Below are 16835 nucleotides of genomic sequence, written 5' to 3'. Positions count from 1 at the left end.
TGCTAGTTACCCTTTCAAGGCTCTCCAGAAGAACTAGCCAACCTATGGTTTTCGGAAAGTGTGGAAGCAGTAACTAAATTTAGGTATGCACTGAAAAGCAACTAAAAGAGCAATTTGTGTTATGAAGAAAAAGTGTGACGGTTTTCAAACATCAACAGACTATGTAAATATCAGAATACCTGAAAAACATGTAGTCCTACACACTCGATTCTGCTCACGGATAATTTAAATTTCTAAAGCCCACCGTTAATCTTGAAGTTGAAGTTTGACAACGCTCTAACCAGTAACACCTACTATGAATCGTACACGCCTAGTGAAATCAAAAGTCAGAAGCAAGGAGGTACGAAGATATATATGATAGACTATCAAGATATCGAGAATCGACTGGTCTAGACTGGCTAGTGATTGCAGGAAAAGTTGAGCACGACATTCAGTTTCCACTCGTGATCTGGTGCGGATGCGTGACCGAGCGCCTTCAGCTAGGTGAGTCCATTAAAACTAATGTGATCGCTATCAAATATCGAAGACCGATAGAGCTATTGATTTTGGGGATTTATTTACCGCTACAAAGTCAAGGCCGTTGGGGACGACCGTCTGATATTGGAGTCGTTTGTCGTTCAACCCGCTATTTCGGTAAGCTTTACCATGATATTCTACACCACCAAGTTAATTTTTGAGTTTCAATCGTTCATCACGCATCAAAATTAGTGTTTTTACTTCAACTCAATCTGTTTCATTTAAAGTATTAGGGGTCGCGTCTTATTTCGAAATTTATACTTAAAATTTACCGCACCCCACATCCCTTGGACTATACCATGGGGGCCGAAAAACTCTCCACCATGGCTCAATAAGGAGGGGGACTGGTGAGACAAAGTCTCAGTATCGAAAAGCTCAGAATACCTGTGTTCCGACCCTACGTAAGTCTATAAAGTTGTACGAAGAAAAGAATTGTTAAGGAATCCATAGAATGTCCTAGACGCTTGTATTCCTATATAAACCAAAGGACAAAAAGAAGGGAAAGTATTCCTGCACTATGAGGAGATAGTACCGCCGCATCATTAGTGCAGGACGACTTTAGTAAGGCTCAATTGTTTTCAAACTACTTTAGCAATGTATATACCATAAAACCACCCTTCCCGTCAGCGCATACAAATCCTCCCACACATACACTGGATAGCGTGACCATTTAAAACCCCGATGTCTTCAGTCTGCTAAATAAACTTGACATAGGTAAATCCACGGGACCAAATGGATTGCATCCTAGGCTACTAAAGGAATTACCTAACTGCGTTGCGAACCCTTTAAGTATATGCTTTAGTCTATCCGTAACGCAGGGTCGTTTACTGAGAGACAGGAAGAACGCCATAGTAATTCCTGTTTTCAAAACAGGTACGAGACATAAACCTGAGAATTGCCGACCAGTTAGCCTAACTAGTGTGGTTGTTAAAATCTTGAAAAAGATTATTCAAAGGGAGCTGTTTAGGTACCTCGATGAAAACCGGATCCTTTCGGAGAAGCAGCATGGTTTCAGAATATGTTATTCTTGTCTCACTAACTTGTTAGTCGCTCGTGAAAGCTGGTGCGCTCTTAAGGACTAAAAGTTACCTGTAGATGTAGCCTACATTGATTTCAGCAAAGCTTTTGACAAAGTTCCACACAACCGGCTGTTATAGAAGCTAAGAAGTGTCGGATTGGAGGCAATCTATTGATTTGAATAAAAGACTTCCTAGTTGGGTGCCAACAAAGAGTACGGGTGAACTCAAAGTTATCTAGCTGGGGCACTATGCTTAATGGAGTGCCCCAGGGTACATTTTTTTGGGCCAGTGCTATTCCTCTTGTATCTAAATGATCTTTCTCGTCTCCTATCATCATTGGTCTTGCTATATTTTGACGATGTCAAGATATAGAGAACGATACGATGTAAGGGTGATAGCTTAAAACTCCAAAATGACCTGAAGAAATTATCTGAATGGTCTCAAACCTGGCAGTTGCCGATAAATGCTTCCAAGTGTGTTGTGATGTATATATACATTGTTCGCACGTCCTAAACTTGAGTACTCCATACAAGCGGCTAGCCCGTGCTTTAAAAAAGACAGTAAGCTTTTGGAAAAGGTTCAGAGAACAGCAACTAAGCTGATTCCCGGAATAGCAAAGTTCCCGTATGATGCTCGACTGGTCAAGCTAAACCTATTCCCGTTGTCATATCGCAGAACTAGAGGCGACTTCATTACAGTTTTCAAATTGCTTAGTGATAAATTTGCACCTGATATGCCCTCATTTTTCTTGTCTTCCAAAACAGAGAATTTACGAGGGCACTCCAGAAATGTTCACAAGCCCAGAACAAAGTACTTGTCAGTTGACCGTCGACTTTCCCATCGAGTCATCAAGTGGAATTCATTACCTCAGCACGTGGTTGAGGCTCTTTGAAAAGAATGTTGGATCAACTGAGAGACCACCATTGCCAGTACTAACACAGGCCATCAAGCCTCCTGTCCTTTCCAAACTGAAACTGAAACTTTTGCATCTGTAATCATATTGGGTACAATAGTTTTTCTGGTTATCGATCTCTATGAGCCAAACGGTTCATTTGTGCTTTCTAACCCAACTTTGCGTGTCAGTTTTAGCCTCTGGGTGGTTTTTTCCAAGTTATTTGAAAGTTTTCGAATGATGACATGATAGTGTGCAAAAGAAATTGTTAACACTCGAGTTTTCTTAACTGGAGGAGTGGTGTGGGGTATGATGAGTGCAAAGGACGATACTGAGAACTTTTTACAAATCTAGCACTTGAAAATTTTAGGTGTAGTTGTCCTGAATGCGTGTGATTGTGCCAGCAGTGTTGCTCGGATCCAATAAGTGCGTTATCTGTTTAAAGAATGAATTTTTCCATGTTTTAAAACATTAGATTTCTGGTGCGTTTATCAAAATAGAAGCTAGATCTAAAACCATTTAACGCTTCTAGCGTTATTTAAGTTTGCGAAATACCTTTTCACACGCCTTTTACTTCAGTCTACACTAGTTTAAATTTATTTGTTGGTTCGTGTCTGTATATTCATATTCTCCGTTTTCCCATGTATTTCCCAGAGTTTGGTTTGCCAACGTTTTTGACGTTTCATTTCTTTAACTATCACTTTAAAGTTACATTTCTGGTACATTTTCATATTCACTGTAGTACCATTATAATTTCCGAATTTTTGTGATTATCTGTTTTATCCATATGCTGTTTATAATCATCGTCTAACGTTATCGATGGGGTCGAAACTGTCTCTTTGTTCAAGATGGTATGCTGTGTGACAAGTACAGATGGTCCCACAAAATGTGTAGCAATCTATCACCGACTGCGCATAAGCATTCCTGCAGACCGCCTTCACTACCGTTATGTAGAGAATGCTGCATAAAGACTGATCTCTCTGATGAAGTCTTTGAGGTCCTAACTCTGACGAATAAGTTGCCAAGTGGCGATACCCACTCAGTGAGTCTGACATTGAACAAATAGGAAACTAAAAGTTTAATTGCTGTTTACAGGTTAAGACAACTCGAGTGTTAACAATTTCTTTTGCACACTATCATGTTATCATTCGAAAACTTTCAAATAACTTGGAAAAAACCACCCAGAGGCTAAAACTGACACGCAAAGTTGGGTTAGAAAGCACAAATGAACCGTTTGGCTCATAGAGATCGATAACCAGAAAAACTATTGTACCCAATATGATTACAGATGCAAAAACGCGACTCCTAATACTTTAACTGAAACAGATTGAGTTAAATTAAAAACACTAATTTTGACTCGTGATGAACGATCGAAACTCGAAAATTAACGTGGTGGGGAAGAATATCATGATAATTGTTCAATGCTAGGAATTCCATCATGTTAAATAACTGAAAATTGCCTTTGGGAAGTATTGTCACTTTGTAATGATTGTTCATAATTTGGAAATGTCACAGTCACAGTAGCCCTTTGTTATGCAGTTATAGCGACCAGCAACTTATAGTTCCTGACCGTCGATTAAATAGTGTGAAGTTTCATATGCATATGGTCCTGAGATTAATTATAGCTATTTGTCATATACTTCGTCCTTGCGGTAGATAAGCACACCAGCTTTTATATGAAGCGCGAAATTACCATAGACCAGTCATAAAATATCAGTGTCACATGAAATAGCAGTTAGCTATATCGTTTCCCTCTAAAGTCTAAGATTGTAGGACTTATGAATTTTTAAAATGGTTTCTCATTGGCTGTTCTACTCTACTTTTGTTGGACCATAAAGCTGAAAAGTACTAGTGTTTTTGTTGATATTAGCCCGACTGGCTCATCATAACAAACAAAACTTTATCAAGGTAATAGTACGGATTTTAACCCAGGGATCTTTCATTGGTTTCTACACAAACCTCTAGTGCTCGTTAAACTTAATGAAGCAAGCCCATAATTTACATCACAAAGAGAACATGCAGGAAGTTAGCAATCCAAGTAAAATCACAAAAGTGAGAAAACTGCCCGAGTTTTCACGGAGCGAGCCGTATAGAATTTAAAATCTGGAAGGTTCTTCGATTAAGACCATCAGTTACATCTTAAATTTGGAATGTCCATATAATTATTATTTTACATTTATTGTAGTGTTCCATAATTGAACGAAATACAAAGTCAAAGAATTTCATTATTAGATCAGTCCCAACATAGTTCATTTTTCAAACAAGAACGAGCTTACTAAGCCTACCAGATTCAGGATATATATGTATCCAGTGTATTTGTGTCCATATTCCGTCACTCAGATTTAGGCTGTACATATGTAACTCCCCATAATGTCAGTCATCATAGTTGGAGGTGGTATCATGGGTGTTTCTACCGCTTATTATCTATCAAAAAGGAAGGTCGACACACTAATAATTGAAAAAGAGCAACTTGGATCTGCAGCATCTGGGCGAGCTGGGGGATTCCTTGCTAAGGACTGGTGTTCTCACAATGAAATGGATGTTTTAGCCCAGAACGGTTTTGATTTGCACATGAAATTAGCAGATGAGTTCGGTAGTGCATGTGATTATAGACGTGTTAATACGTATTCTATATCATTATCTCCTGGGAAATCTTCCGGTTCTTCAAATTCACCATCTTGGGTCAATGCGAAAGTAAAAAATTGTTCACTGATAGGCGACTCTACAACTACTGCACAGGTTTGTTTTGTATTTTCTTGTTTGTTGGTAAGAGTACTTCCAAGGGCCCTGTAAAAATAAACTCTTAAACACTAAACTGATTTAGTTTTAAACCACTAATGTTCATTTACTTTTATTGGTATCCGTTTTTTACTGTAGATGTTTCACATGTGTTATTTTTTTGCGTACCGTAAAGGTTTAATGTAACAGGATTAAATTTTAAACTAAAAATAACAGCTGAAATCCAGTTGAACTATTCCTCAGAGTATTTTACTCATCGTCCTCAACACCAGTTCTGAATACAGACCACGGTGCCATCTTTTTCCTCAATAGTCGTACTAAAGGCTTGGCTTTTAATACCTGTTCATTTGATAAGTCTAAAGAGCTATATCCCACTACTTATCACCTCCGACTTTTCTACTTCCTTTGTTTTAACGGTCGACTATTGCTTGCGATCATTGTGTAGGGTTTCTGTCTGTTTATTTCATTGCGTTTGTATCTTATTTTCCGAGCAACTGTTATTTCAATTGAAACTTCTAAAATCCACTGTTTTTTCCTAACCTTATGTCTATGTTGCTGATAGATATAGCCTTTGTATTTATAGCTTTTTGGACTTTATGCCAAATTATTCCGATTGTGACTGTTCCCCCTGACTTTTTTCTCAATGTTTGGATAATTCTCCCCTAAATAACTCGATTCATCTTTCAGCCGAAGTATAAATGATCCTCAGGTTTTGATTTTCTTACATTTAAATAAATGAAGGCAAATTCGTGCTCCCAGTTGAGCACGATCAAAGTGTAGACATTTGACTCACATGAAGAATTATTTTACCATAGAACCATCCCAACAACGACTGGTATTGATACTATTTAGTGGTGTCTATGATTGATTTAATTTCAAAGATCGTCCAGTCAAACACTGTTTATCGTTGATTACTGAGTTCATTTTAGTTTTTCTTTATAAGATTTCAGGGACTAAGCTAAACAACTGGTTTATTGTAATGAAAATTTAGAGTTGAGTAATATTCATATAATCCATCACATCTACAAATGCAATCCTAAATCTGAGATAAAGTAAACGAATAAAGTTCTGGATTAAAAGCTTTTATTAGCAATTCTATTAGTTAAGCAAATTTCTGTTTTTATTTTAAAAGACACTTTGTGCATAGAGAACTTTCAAAAACTGGTAATTGCTATCTTTTTTGTAACTTCACGTTAATATTATGGATCTTTCTCTCGTTTGGTAAAATCATCAGTGATTTTATGTCAAAGATTTTGACTTGGAGGGATTTTGTTCAGATTAGTAGGTTGTTTTCGCCACAGATTGATCTCAGTTAATGTACTACTGAAAACCATGGGACTGTTGAACAGTGCGGGTTCACAGCGACATGAGTCGAACTTAGGACCTCTGTTTTTCACAGCTAATGCTCGACTATGAAAAGCACTGGGTAGGCGTCCTATAGTACAATTATGATTTCAACCATTTTGTGATATAGTGTAACAACCATTCAATAGCATTGATGACAACTATTACATTCCCTATGTGTTTAACTTTAGTAGACATGCCCTATGTATAGTCACCTATTAAAGTCAAGATTACATTTTTATTTCATCATTTTGAGTTTTGTCATGTAAAAATAAAAAACTGAGAGTATTATTTATTTTATTACATTACTCCTATTAGGTACATCCCAAAAAACTCACAGATGAATTATTTCGGCGTGCTCAATATTTAACAAATCAGGGAACAAAATTGAAAATTGCCCGTGTTATAGGACTAGAATTTTCAACATCGAATACATCGGCTCCCAAAGTTAGTGGTGTTCGAGTAATAGAATCATCTACTTCAAATTCTGAAGTTATCCCTGCCAGTTTAGTTATACTTACTACAGGACCATGGTCAAAGGAAGCTGTTAGTTGGTTACCATCAGGATGTTTAAATCCTAATAAATTTCATGGAAGGCGAGCTCATAGTATCATATTGAAACCAAAAATAGAGAAGTCTCCAATAGATGCTAAGTGTTTGTTCATGGATTATCAAAATTCTGAGTTCTCTTGTTCACCTGAAGTTTATCCAAGACCTGATAATACAGTCTATGTATGTGGTCTTGGTGATGGAGCAGTGAGTTTAATCATTGTGTTTTTGGTTTATAAACTGTTATTGTTATATTCATACACATAGTCGTGACCAAAAACCTAGGATCGAATAAAGATTGGAGAAAGTCTATTGGATTCGTTTTTCGTCTTCTCAATATTGATTACTCCTAAGGAACTCAACTTTCACTCCCACCAATTTCAAAAAACAGGCCTACTAGATTAAATAAGATTTCCATGTTTTTTTGTAAATATCTGTTTTCAATTTCAATGTCATCAAATAAAATGTATGCAAAATTTTGAGCTTTCGTGGACCTCAGGTTCAAAGCCAAGATTTCCCAGTCCTTGCAAGTTAACTCATTTATTTTCATCAACAGACGCCATTCACACAAATCTATGTTTGTGAACATCTCCATTGTCATAGTATACATTTCGATTGGTTTCCCATATTTGAATATGACTAGTGATAATTTCATAAAATTTCTAAACTTCATTATTATTCCTTCTAGCCTGTGCCGTCTTCAAAGGACCAAGTTGAAATTGAATCTTGGCGTTGTAATCGTTTAAAAGAAATAGTTACTAGTGTAGTCCCATCATTAAAAGATGCTGAGATGATAACAGAATCTGCTTGTTATTTACCGCTAGTGAGTGATGGCTATCCTGTTATTGGTCAAATTCCTGGTTTATCCAATGTTTATATTGTCACGGGTAATTCTTGTTGGGGAATTCTTACTGGACCTATATCTGGACGCCTTTTAACAGCTGTCATTTTAAAAAATAACCCTAATTTAATACAGAGCACAAATTCAAACGTTACCGACCAAATGGAGCTGGATGAAAAAAAGCCCAAGATGATTTATTACAACAACCCGGTATTGAGTTGTTTAATCCAGCAAGACTGATAAAATAAATAACTTGATTTTTTATATTTTTTAAAAACAGAATCTGTTTTTTTCGTTTTATTTTTTTTATCTCAAGTGGAGTTTCACATTAATCTGACTGGTGTTTTCGTCTGATTCAACCAGTACAACTCACTTGTCATGACTAAAACTTCTCTTTTTGAACCAGATTGTGACAAAAAATACACATATCTAAGTATTGTTGCCTAATATACTACCATTTATTTATTACTATTATGTGTTCCTTTGAAGCAGTAGTACCGGGTCACTCACCAGGAACCGAAGTAGCTGTAGCGGGATTAGGACCTGCAACCAAATAACTGGGGACTAAGTACTGTAATTGTTAAGTGACCCTTTCCACTAGTTGACTGGAAAAAACCAGTTTTAGGATGCTCTGGATGTACATTCCAAGTTGACTGGTCTTCATCAGAATCGCCCTTAGCACAACGTAAAGATTTCTTTCTTATTTTTGTGTCAAGGTTAATTTACATTAGCACGAAAAGCTACTTATTTGAAATTGTTTTTGGCAAGTAATTAGTATAAAAATGTTTAGACACAATAGTAAAAGCGATAAAATTAAGTAGTGCATAGTACGCTTCGATATCTAACAGTTTAATGAAGCCTATTGCATTACAAATTTCTGTCATAAGGTGAGTATAAATGTATATATTGGACAAACCATCCTGAATAACATAGTGTTTTATACAAAAGTACTTTCCAAAGTACATTGTGAATTCGTTTCAGATCTACTCAAGGCATTGCTAATGTAGATGATAAGTACATACGATCGAGTTGTATCTGTATTCCTAAATAGTTCAGTTCATTTGAAGGAGAAGTAACTGGACTTTTTTACAGCTAATTGTAACCTTCAAAAATGTTCAATTGAAAATATAACAATAGGTTACCATTACATTGATAATGTTGCACTGCATAATCAACTACAAACCCTTATTTGCCGACTTAGTTTTATCTGATGTTTAGTTATACAGTTTTAGCTGAGTGGATGAATATTACAGTGTATCAGTTCACGGTGTATATACACAAATCCACTTGTTCAGCAAAGAAAGTATATGGTCTGTTTTTTGATGCTAGTGACCATTTTTTACTTAAGGCTCAAATTTATCCGTAATTACATTAAATGCAAATTTGTTATCAATACGAAGGAAGTCGTTGGAAGATTGTCTTATGTTGTACTTCGGAAATACATAATTTTGCATAGGTGAACATGTAATAAGCTTACTGGTTTTGTAAGTTATAGTATAAAGGATACCTTTAAAGGAGAGAGTTCGACATCTGAAGATTAATGATAGTGACATTTATTTTTAAAATTGATTTCTTGTAGATTTACTCTTATGTCCAATAAGTAATTACAGTCTAAGTAGTAGTCATACTGAGTAGTGTCACTTTATGATTTGTCATTGGTAGAAATCAATAATTCGTTGTATTAAGTTTTCTTCGGCCTAGTGTTCTTGGATACTTTTTTCACTCAACTGATTTTCGAATGGAAACACGATTTAGACGGAAGTATAAATATTTCAGAGCGGATAGCAAGTTATGTTAATATAATGAGAAAGTATCACTGTATGAAAATTTTACACTGAAAATTTCTATAGTCTTCTCAGCTCATTCACTAACGCTGATCGATTGAAGATGAACCAGTCAGCGAGTTCCAAAGTGGTCTTATTCGAAATATGCTTTAATCAGGTCCTGTTGACGTGCTTAAAAGAAAATGCAACCGTGCAGAACAGTAAATCAGATTCGAATACTGTCCGATCAACTGATCATTTGATACCCCTGATGAACTGAATTCATAGAAGTAACCTGTGATTTCAATTTGTGAACTTTTACTTCTATTCGATAACTCTCAGAAACTTGAAGTCTCCATAACTGTTGCAGAACACCTTGGTCATAACTGTCGAATAGAGATAGCATTGTTGATTGATTTGGGGAGATCGACAAGCACATCTGTTATATCCTGACGAAGAATTAATGAATGGTAGTTGCTCGAACTTATTTATGGACTATTACTACGTATATTCATATTGGATAGCTATTAAATAGATTATATTCATATTACCTTTATCATAAACTTTCATTTGACCTATTGGCTACTGCTATACCATTTACTATTCCCAAGTTATTCTCGATCTCTTAGTCACAGCCTCTAACATTCACACCTACCTTTCGGTTTGCTCTTGTATAATTGTTATTTTCTATTTTGTGGTATGATATGATTTGATTAGCTTATATGTAAACCCAGTATGTCTGAAATATATGATTTATGCAGTAGAAGCTGTATTCTGGACTCAAACAGGTCGTGCTAGGCGGAAGGACTAATCAGGACTCAGAGTTGACTCTTGACTGCTCGTACTGGTTGACGTGTCATTGTTTTGGTACAGTATCAAGATTGTATAAGTCGTGTTCTGATTGGCAATCTTATCATGTGATAGTTAACTGGGCAAAATTTATAACAACATCTCTTTTTAATCTGAAGAACCGCATCATTTAAACTAACGACATCTGAAAAATCCTTTTGTAGAATGGCAAATAAATTCCAAATTAATGGTTTAATGTACTTTTTTCAAAATCATTTTTAAGTTAATTTAGTAATTGTATTGAATTATTGTAGTGCGGAATAATCTAGTTTGATACTTTTTGTCTCAATCCAAAGTTTACCATTGACCTGAATCAACACCATTGTTTATATTCTTTGTCCGATTTTGAAACTTCCTAATCACCGAAGGTTTTCACAACTTCGAACTGTGGGTGATGGTTCTTGTTTAACTGGAATATCACTTGCCTCTACAACTTGGTTCATTCATTCGCTTAGTCGTATGCACTATTAACCGGTCACTGATTTATCTGAAATATCTGGTAACCGACTATAGCTAGCTTAACATGTTTGTGCTTCTTTTGGATACTTGTGATTAAAAAGTTTGTGTTAATAATCATAGTTTTTGTTTTCAAATGAATAGCTACATAACTTTCTACTAAAAGGATTATTATGTTGAAGGAAAAAACAAACGTATACGATTTATTTAATTCACAGACAATTATCTTAAGATTATATGGAAACATTTTCAGTAGATCCCCAGGAAACTTTGGTATCCCATGTACAGTAATTCATGTGAAAAGTGTAACCCAACTATGAAAGTGATTGGATCGATATCAGGTCTGAGAATGTTAGGATCAGGTAAAAACAAGTAATTATTTGCATCAAAGTTTAGCTCCTAATGTTGATTGAAATCCAAAATATTCCGATACATCTGTACTCGAGATGTACTGCTTTAAACTACACCCTACAAATGTTCAGTCAGCGCACCTAGTAATTACAATAATATTTATTATTCACATAGATCCCAGGTGACTGGTGCTATTCAGCTTTGAAATTTGGGTTGTAGTAAATAGGTCCCATTCGGATATTTGATTTATAGCTTTTCCTCTTAAGGAAAATAGATAGTTGGTTTATCTACCTACATAGAGTGGGTCTTTTCGATGCCAACAAATTTCCTCCTTCATAGTTCGTTTGTCATCTGTTTTACACAAAAGTAGACTGATCTCTGTTGAAAAATAAATATAATTTCGATCTCCTATAAACAGTCTTTTTCTTAACTTACTACTTAATAAAATGTTTAAGTACTAGAAGTGATTTATAAAGAAGTTTTTTTCAATGAGAGTCTAGTTAATTATCCTATTATTCTCGTTTTTATTTAATTAAAATCGAATATTACTTTAATCTATCTTATAAAATGATTTAGACAAATCCAATTCATATAAATGAGCTGATATTGAAGAAGTATAGGCAAATCGCCACATAAAAAATATACAGTTTGGTTTATTACTTTAGCCCAAATGATGTTATGTACAACTTATTTATTTTTTCTCTTATTTCCCCTGTTATTACTTCTACTGTATGTGTTGTGAAAGAATGAATACTGATGATGTTGTTTTTGGGACAAATTTATGGGTTATTATTGATATTTTCATTGCATAGTTAATAGATAAATATGTTATTGTATTTCTACATTCTCCTGATTGTAAGCTGCCACTGGATCGATTAACTGCTGTTGTATCCTTTGCTATTTCCTAATTATGTTTACTTAATCATTCACCTCCTCCGATATCTTCCACTTTCGGTGTAGTTATTCCTATGTTGTAATTTCATCATCATATACATTTGCGATCAGAAAATTACTCTACGTTATTGTGAGTTGATTGGCATAAGATATACTATTGAACTATTGCTTGTTGTATTGTATTATCAAACAGAAGACACGGTTGAAAGAAGTGTTCAAACTCTAGACCAATAGAAGTTAGGATTATTCTCCGCTTCAAACTCTAGGTTTACCTTGCTAGTGCGAACGAATAATTGGTTGAACTTTGGACGGTAGCGATAATCAAAAATGGTATACACAGAGGTGGAGAAAATTTACAGGATGTACGTTGACGAAAAATTATCTAGATATCTATCAACCTGCATTCATGACATTGTACATTCTTCTTAACTTTTCCCGTACTATACTATTTATTCTATACCATTCATACTGTACTGTCTATATTATTTATATTATACCATTTATTCTGTGCATTGCGGTACTTGCCTAGTTAGAATGTGACAGCTATTTTATTTTTGTGTACATCGACAGTTGAGGAAAAAATAAGATGTATGATTATCCTCTAATAAGTCATATTTATTAGTAATCATCATTTGTCATATGATAGTTGCACGTCTTTTCTAATAAATAAAAACAACATTTACTGATACTACTGAATATCTTATCCATATTTCATTTCGCCTTCATCTTTTCGCTACCGACCAAATAATTATGTTTATGTGACTAGTTATATTTTTAAAGATCGACAGATTTTGGTATTTTAGACGTTTGTATATTCAATTAATAAGTTTTAGAAGCAAAAACTGTTAATTGATTCATGTTTGTAAGCAATGGTTGCAAACAACGAGCTCTAATGCAAGAATACAAGTGATTGCTTGTTGTTTTTTGATCCTACGTAATGTACATCTCTCAACTATTTATATTAGTTTAAGTAGTATGTGATGAAATATAGTCAGAGATTATGTCAGTTTACATGCTTTTAGTGAATTTCTAGACTTTGGGCTATAAATTAAGTAGTAATGTGCACATTAGAAGGTTTTAGTTTTTAAGAACGTTTGAACATAATTTCGTGAACTTGTGCTTTTTTTCAGGCTCTTAAGTAAAATTTAAAAAAAAACAATTATGCTGTTCTTTACAAATCCTCGTCAATACATAACAAATATATTGCCTTTTTATTAGGAAATAAAATAAAGTCTCTTATATCCAGTTAATATTAACTATCGGGCCTGTATTCGATAACATGAACTAAATGTAACTTTTATTATGAACTCATGTATGTTAGGAGTATTGTTTATGTTATAACTTGTGGCCTGTGTGCCCTGTTAATGTATGACATAACGATACCATCAATTAGAGAGCAGTGAATTATTGATCGGACCAATGACGCGTAAAACCCGTGCGAGTTGTCTAGAGTTCTTATCAGTCCTGCTCCCTGCCTAGCCCAGCCAGTTAAATCCAGAACACCAATCTCAGCCTCTGCAATATGAATCATTTATTTCAAGCATACTGGGTTTATATACCAACCAGACAGATCAAACCGTACCATAAAATATGAAACGACATTTGTATAAGAATCAGCCAAATGTGGCTGTGAATGAGGGCGGTAGTAATTAATAGACAGGGCATAATTCAAGGATGGTAGATCACATAATAATAGTTCATAGATCAAAATAAAGTTCATAATAAGAGGGACATGAATATGAAAAGTTTAGTTATTTAACAATTATACGATAAAAATATACGCATAGTATTGGTCCATAAATGGGTCCCAAAAGTTACCATTCATTGTGCTTATCGGGACATAACAGTTTACTTTGATGTTCTGTTGAACCTTTAACATTATTACTACCTATAAGTAACTTATTCAGCTGCCTCTCTTTTTTTCTCTACTTTTGTTTATCTAAGGTTATATTTTAAAGTAGTAAATAAATATATTTATCTTATTTGTAAATGTTAATTAGAATAGATTCTCTCCTTTTGTTTTCTAACTTGTACATATCTCAATTTTTAGGTGGGCTATTGATTTGTGGTAAATAAACTAGTAACAATGATTCATTTTGGTAGAATAATTTATATGTTTATGTGTTTGTGAGTTATTGATAAACAACATTTTGAATGTAGACATTTCTAACAGGAATTATTAGAAGAATGACATGATTTTTATGTTACTTACATTCTGTTATCCATATGCAAATATATATATATATATATATATATATATATATATATATATATATATATATATATATATATATATATATATATATATATATATATGGTTATAGAGATTTTTATGTCAATCAAATGAAATGTTAACTATGCCCTATTCTCACATATTTTGAGTGACCTACACTTGAATTCCTTCTTATCTAGTCAACAGATTAGATTTTCTTTTTATTTCGCACTGTCTTAAAAAGTGATAGAAAGATAGATGTAAAGTATTTTATACATGTGAATATTTTAAAATAATTTCATATAGGACAACTGATTCACACAATGTAGGTTGAATTTATTAATATCAATAAATTATTCATAAAATCACGTTATACATAACTTACAATTCAGTGATTGGATCCATAATCAGCTACCGACTGAAATCATGACATTTTTTGATTGTTATCCTGGCGATATTGAATTCAGTTGTATGTGAGACCATGAGCACGAATTCTCAAGCGGTTCGAACATAAAACCAGACAACTGGTCAGTTCTACTTAATCCTTGCTTCTCAATAAAGATGACGTTCCAATTGTAATTCAAAATCTCAGGTGAACAACATATCGTTTTTTTTCATTTTCAGCTGTAGTGGTATACTTTCAGTAGTTATTTTGTTTATTAAATGTATTATTCACTGCTGAGGAGTCCCACAGTAGGACGAAACGGCAGTCCAGTGCTCCCAGGTTTTCCATGGTGGTCTAGCTTCAGTCGACTCATAATCCTAACCACTGTAATTACTATAATATCCACAAAAACGCTTCTGATATTATTCAGTCCGAAAAAACTACATTGCAGTTTGCATTAAATTCAATGAGACATTTCGCAACTACTTAGTAGTAGTATAACTTTTAAATCCAAATTGTAACGGTTAGGTTCTTGTAATTATTCAATTTTCCCCATCTGAGATACATTTTCTTCATCACGATCTTTACTTTGAAGTAGATAACTCCACACATTTCATCATCTGCAGAGCCCAATTATTAGGAGTGCTGGTTCATTCTCAACCAAAGCGTAAACTGTTTTCATCGTTTTATTCTTCAATTAATTAGTTGTGAGATTTTTAGGGTAACTATGGGAAGATTTAGATCAGAATGCTGTATCGAGAAAAACGCTGTTATTAATATTGTTTCGCTATACTGATATCATCTACAAGTGTCTGTGATGTAATTTTCTTCCATGACAAATTATAATTTCTTATCTGTTCTGTAGTTCGCTAGTCAATTTCATTTTTTGAGTATTACATAACTTTATTCTTTCATTTCTGAAAATTCTGTTCACATGATTATATTGGTTTTTATAGAATATTTTTATATTCAACTTTTAACTAGATAGCTGTTTGAACAACGATTTTAATCCTTTCACAAACACTGTTTACCATTAATTTATATATATGTATGTTAAACCTAATGTTAATCAAGTTTTTTTTTAATGACATCAAGTCTGTACATTGAATTGTTTCCGGAACAGTTAGTTGTTTCCAGGTTGTAAGCAGCTAAAGAAAATTTGCGAAAAAAGAACTTACATTATTTTCCTAAATTCTTTGTTCCTGCCTTAGTTAGGACTATTTTATTATTGTCGTTCAATTAAAAATCGTTTCATTTATAAAGTTAACATAGAAATTAATGAGTTTCATTATTTAGCTCAGTGTCTACTGAGGCTTTTTTTGGGAATAAATTCACAGATTAGAATTTAGATCCCATTGATCACTTGAACGTTGTATACTTTCATTATAGACTAATTGAGTTGTTGTTTTTTTAAAATAGAAATCATTAAATAAAACCACAGCTTATATATGTCAGGTATGAAGAGGCCTTTTCAAGGAGGATATAGCGTCTATTAGCTTTCGTATGTATTATTCATTCCTTTCGAATTGGTTTGACAGATAGATATATGATACAAGATCGTTATTATTTTTTTCTAACTAATCGGATTTTCGTTTAAATCATCTTATTGTATTCCTTTTTCTATGAAGTAATCAATTGAAGACAAAACTATATGGGAATTATCGTGTATCAATTTTTTTAAGATTCTTTTCAATAATTTGTATCTGTGAGAACATAAAAAATCTACACTTATTACTCATATCTGGGATGAAACTGCTATCGCCTGTTTCTTTGTTTTCAGTTGTATTCCATTTTATGTTAATCCATTTTGAGAACCATCAATTTATAATTTTTCCTTATTTTTCTTTCATTATGATTAGATAGTCATTACTATTTAGAGAGGCTTAGTATATCAGAACTGTAATTTGAAATGACTCTTAATTATATTTACCTATTTTCTTTACTTATGTTAACACGTATATCGGAAGATCAACAGTCATTTTATACATGAGAATCGATAAACACAAAAAAATTGTTAGTCAGTGG

General features: G+C 33.8%; 1 protein-coding gene across 2 annotated transcripts; it reads left to right on the top strand.

The window, feature by feature from the left end:
• Positions 1 to 299: 299 nt before the first annotated feature.
• Positions 300 to 12649, top strand: MS3_00005568 (uncharacterized protein). 2 transcript variants are annotated; one of them, XM_051213655.1, is made up of 5 exons: positions 300 to 483; positions 527 to 633; positions 4613 to 5166; positions 6829 to 7266; positions 7748 to 12649. In XM_051213655.1, the coding sequence occupies exons 3-5, from the start codon at positions 4798 to 4800 to the stop codon at positions 8138 to 8140; spliced, it is 1200 nt and encodes a 399-aa protein (XP_051069649.1). In that variant the 5' UTR covers positions 300 to 483; positions 527 to 633; positions 4613 to 4797; the 3' UTR covers positions 8141 to 12649. The 2 variants fall into 2 exon arrangements, with proteins under 2 accessions (XP_051069649.1, XP_051069650.1); XM_051213656.1 differs by having other exon boundaries at positions 2300 to 5166; positions 6829 to 12649.
• The last annotated feature ends 4186 nt before the right edge of the window (positions 12650 to 16835 follow it).

The sequence above is a fragment of the Schistosoma haematobium genome, chromosome 3 (assembly GCF_000699445.3).
Source record: "Schistosoma haematobium chromosome 3, whole genome shotgun sequence".
Taxonomy (NCBI): Eukaryota; Metazoa; Platyhelminthes; class Trematoda; order Strigeidida; family Schistosomatidae; genus Schistosoma; species Schistosoma haematobium.
This window is presented reverse-complemented; position numbering and strand designations above follow the sequence as displayed.

What these genes read in the sequence shown, in the direction of transcription:
- MS3_00005568 (XM_051213655.1), top strand. Translation starts at nt 4,798, where the DNA reads ATGTCAGTCATCATAGTTGGAGGTGGTATCATGGGTGTTTCTACCGCT. An exon ending in ACTCTACAACTACTGCACAG is followed by an intron (nt 5,167 to 6,828) that starts GTTTGTTTTGTA and finishes TACTCCTATTAG; the next exon opens with GTACATCCCAAAAAACTCAC. An exon ending in GTGGTCTTGGTGATGGAGCA is followed by an intron (nt 7,267 to 7,747) that starts GTGAGTTTAATC and finishes TATTCCTTCTAG; the next exon opens with CCTGTGCCGTCTTCAAAGGA.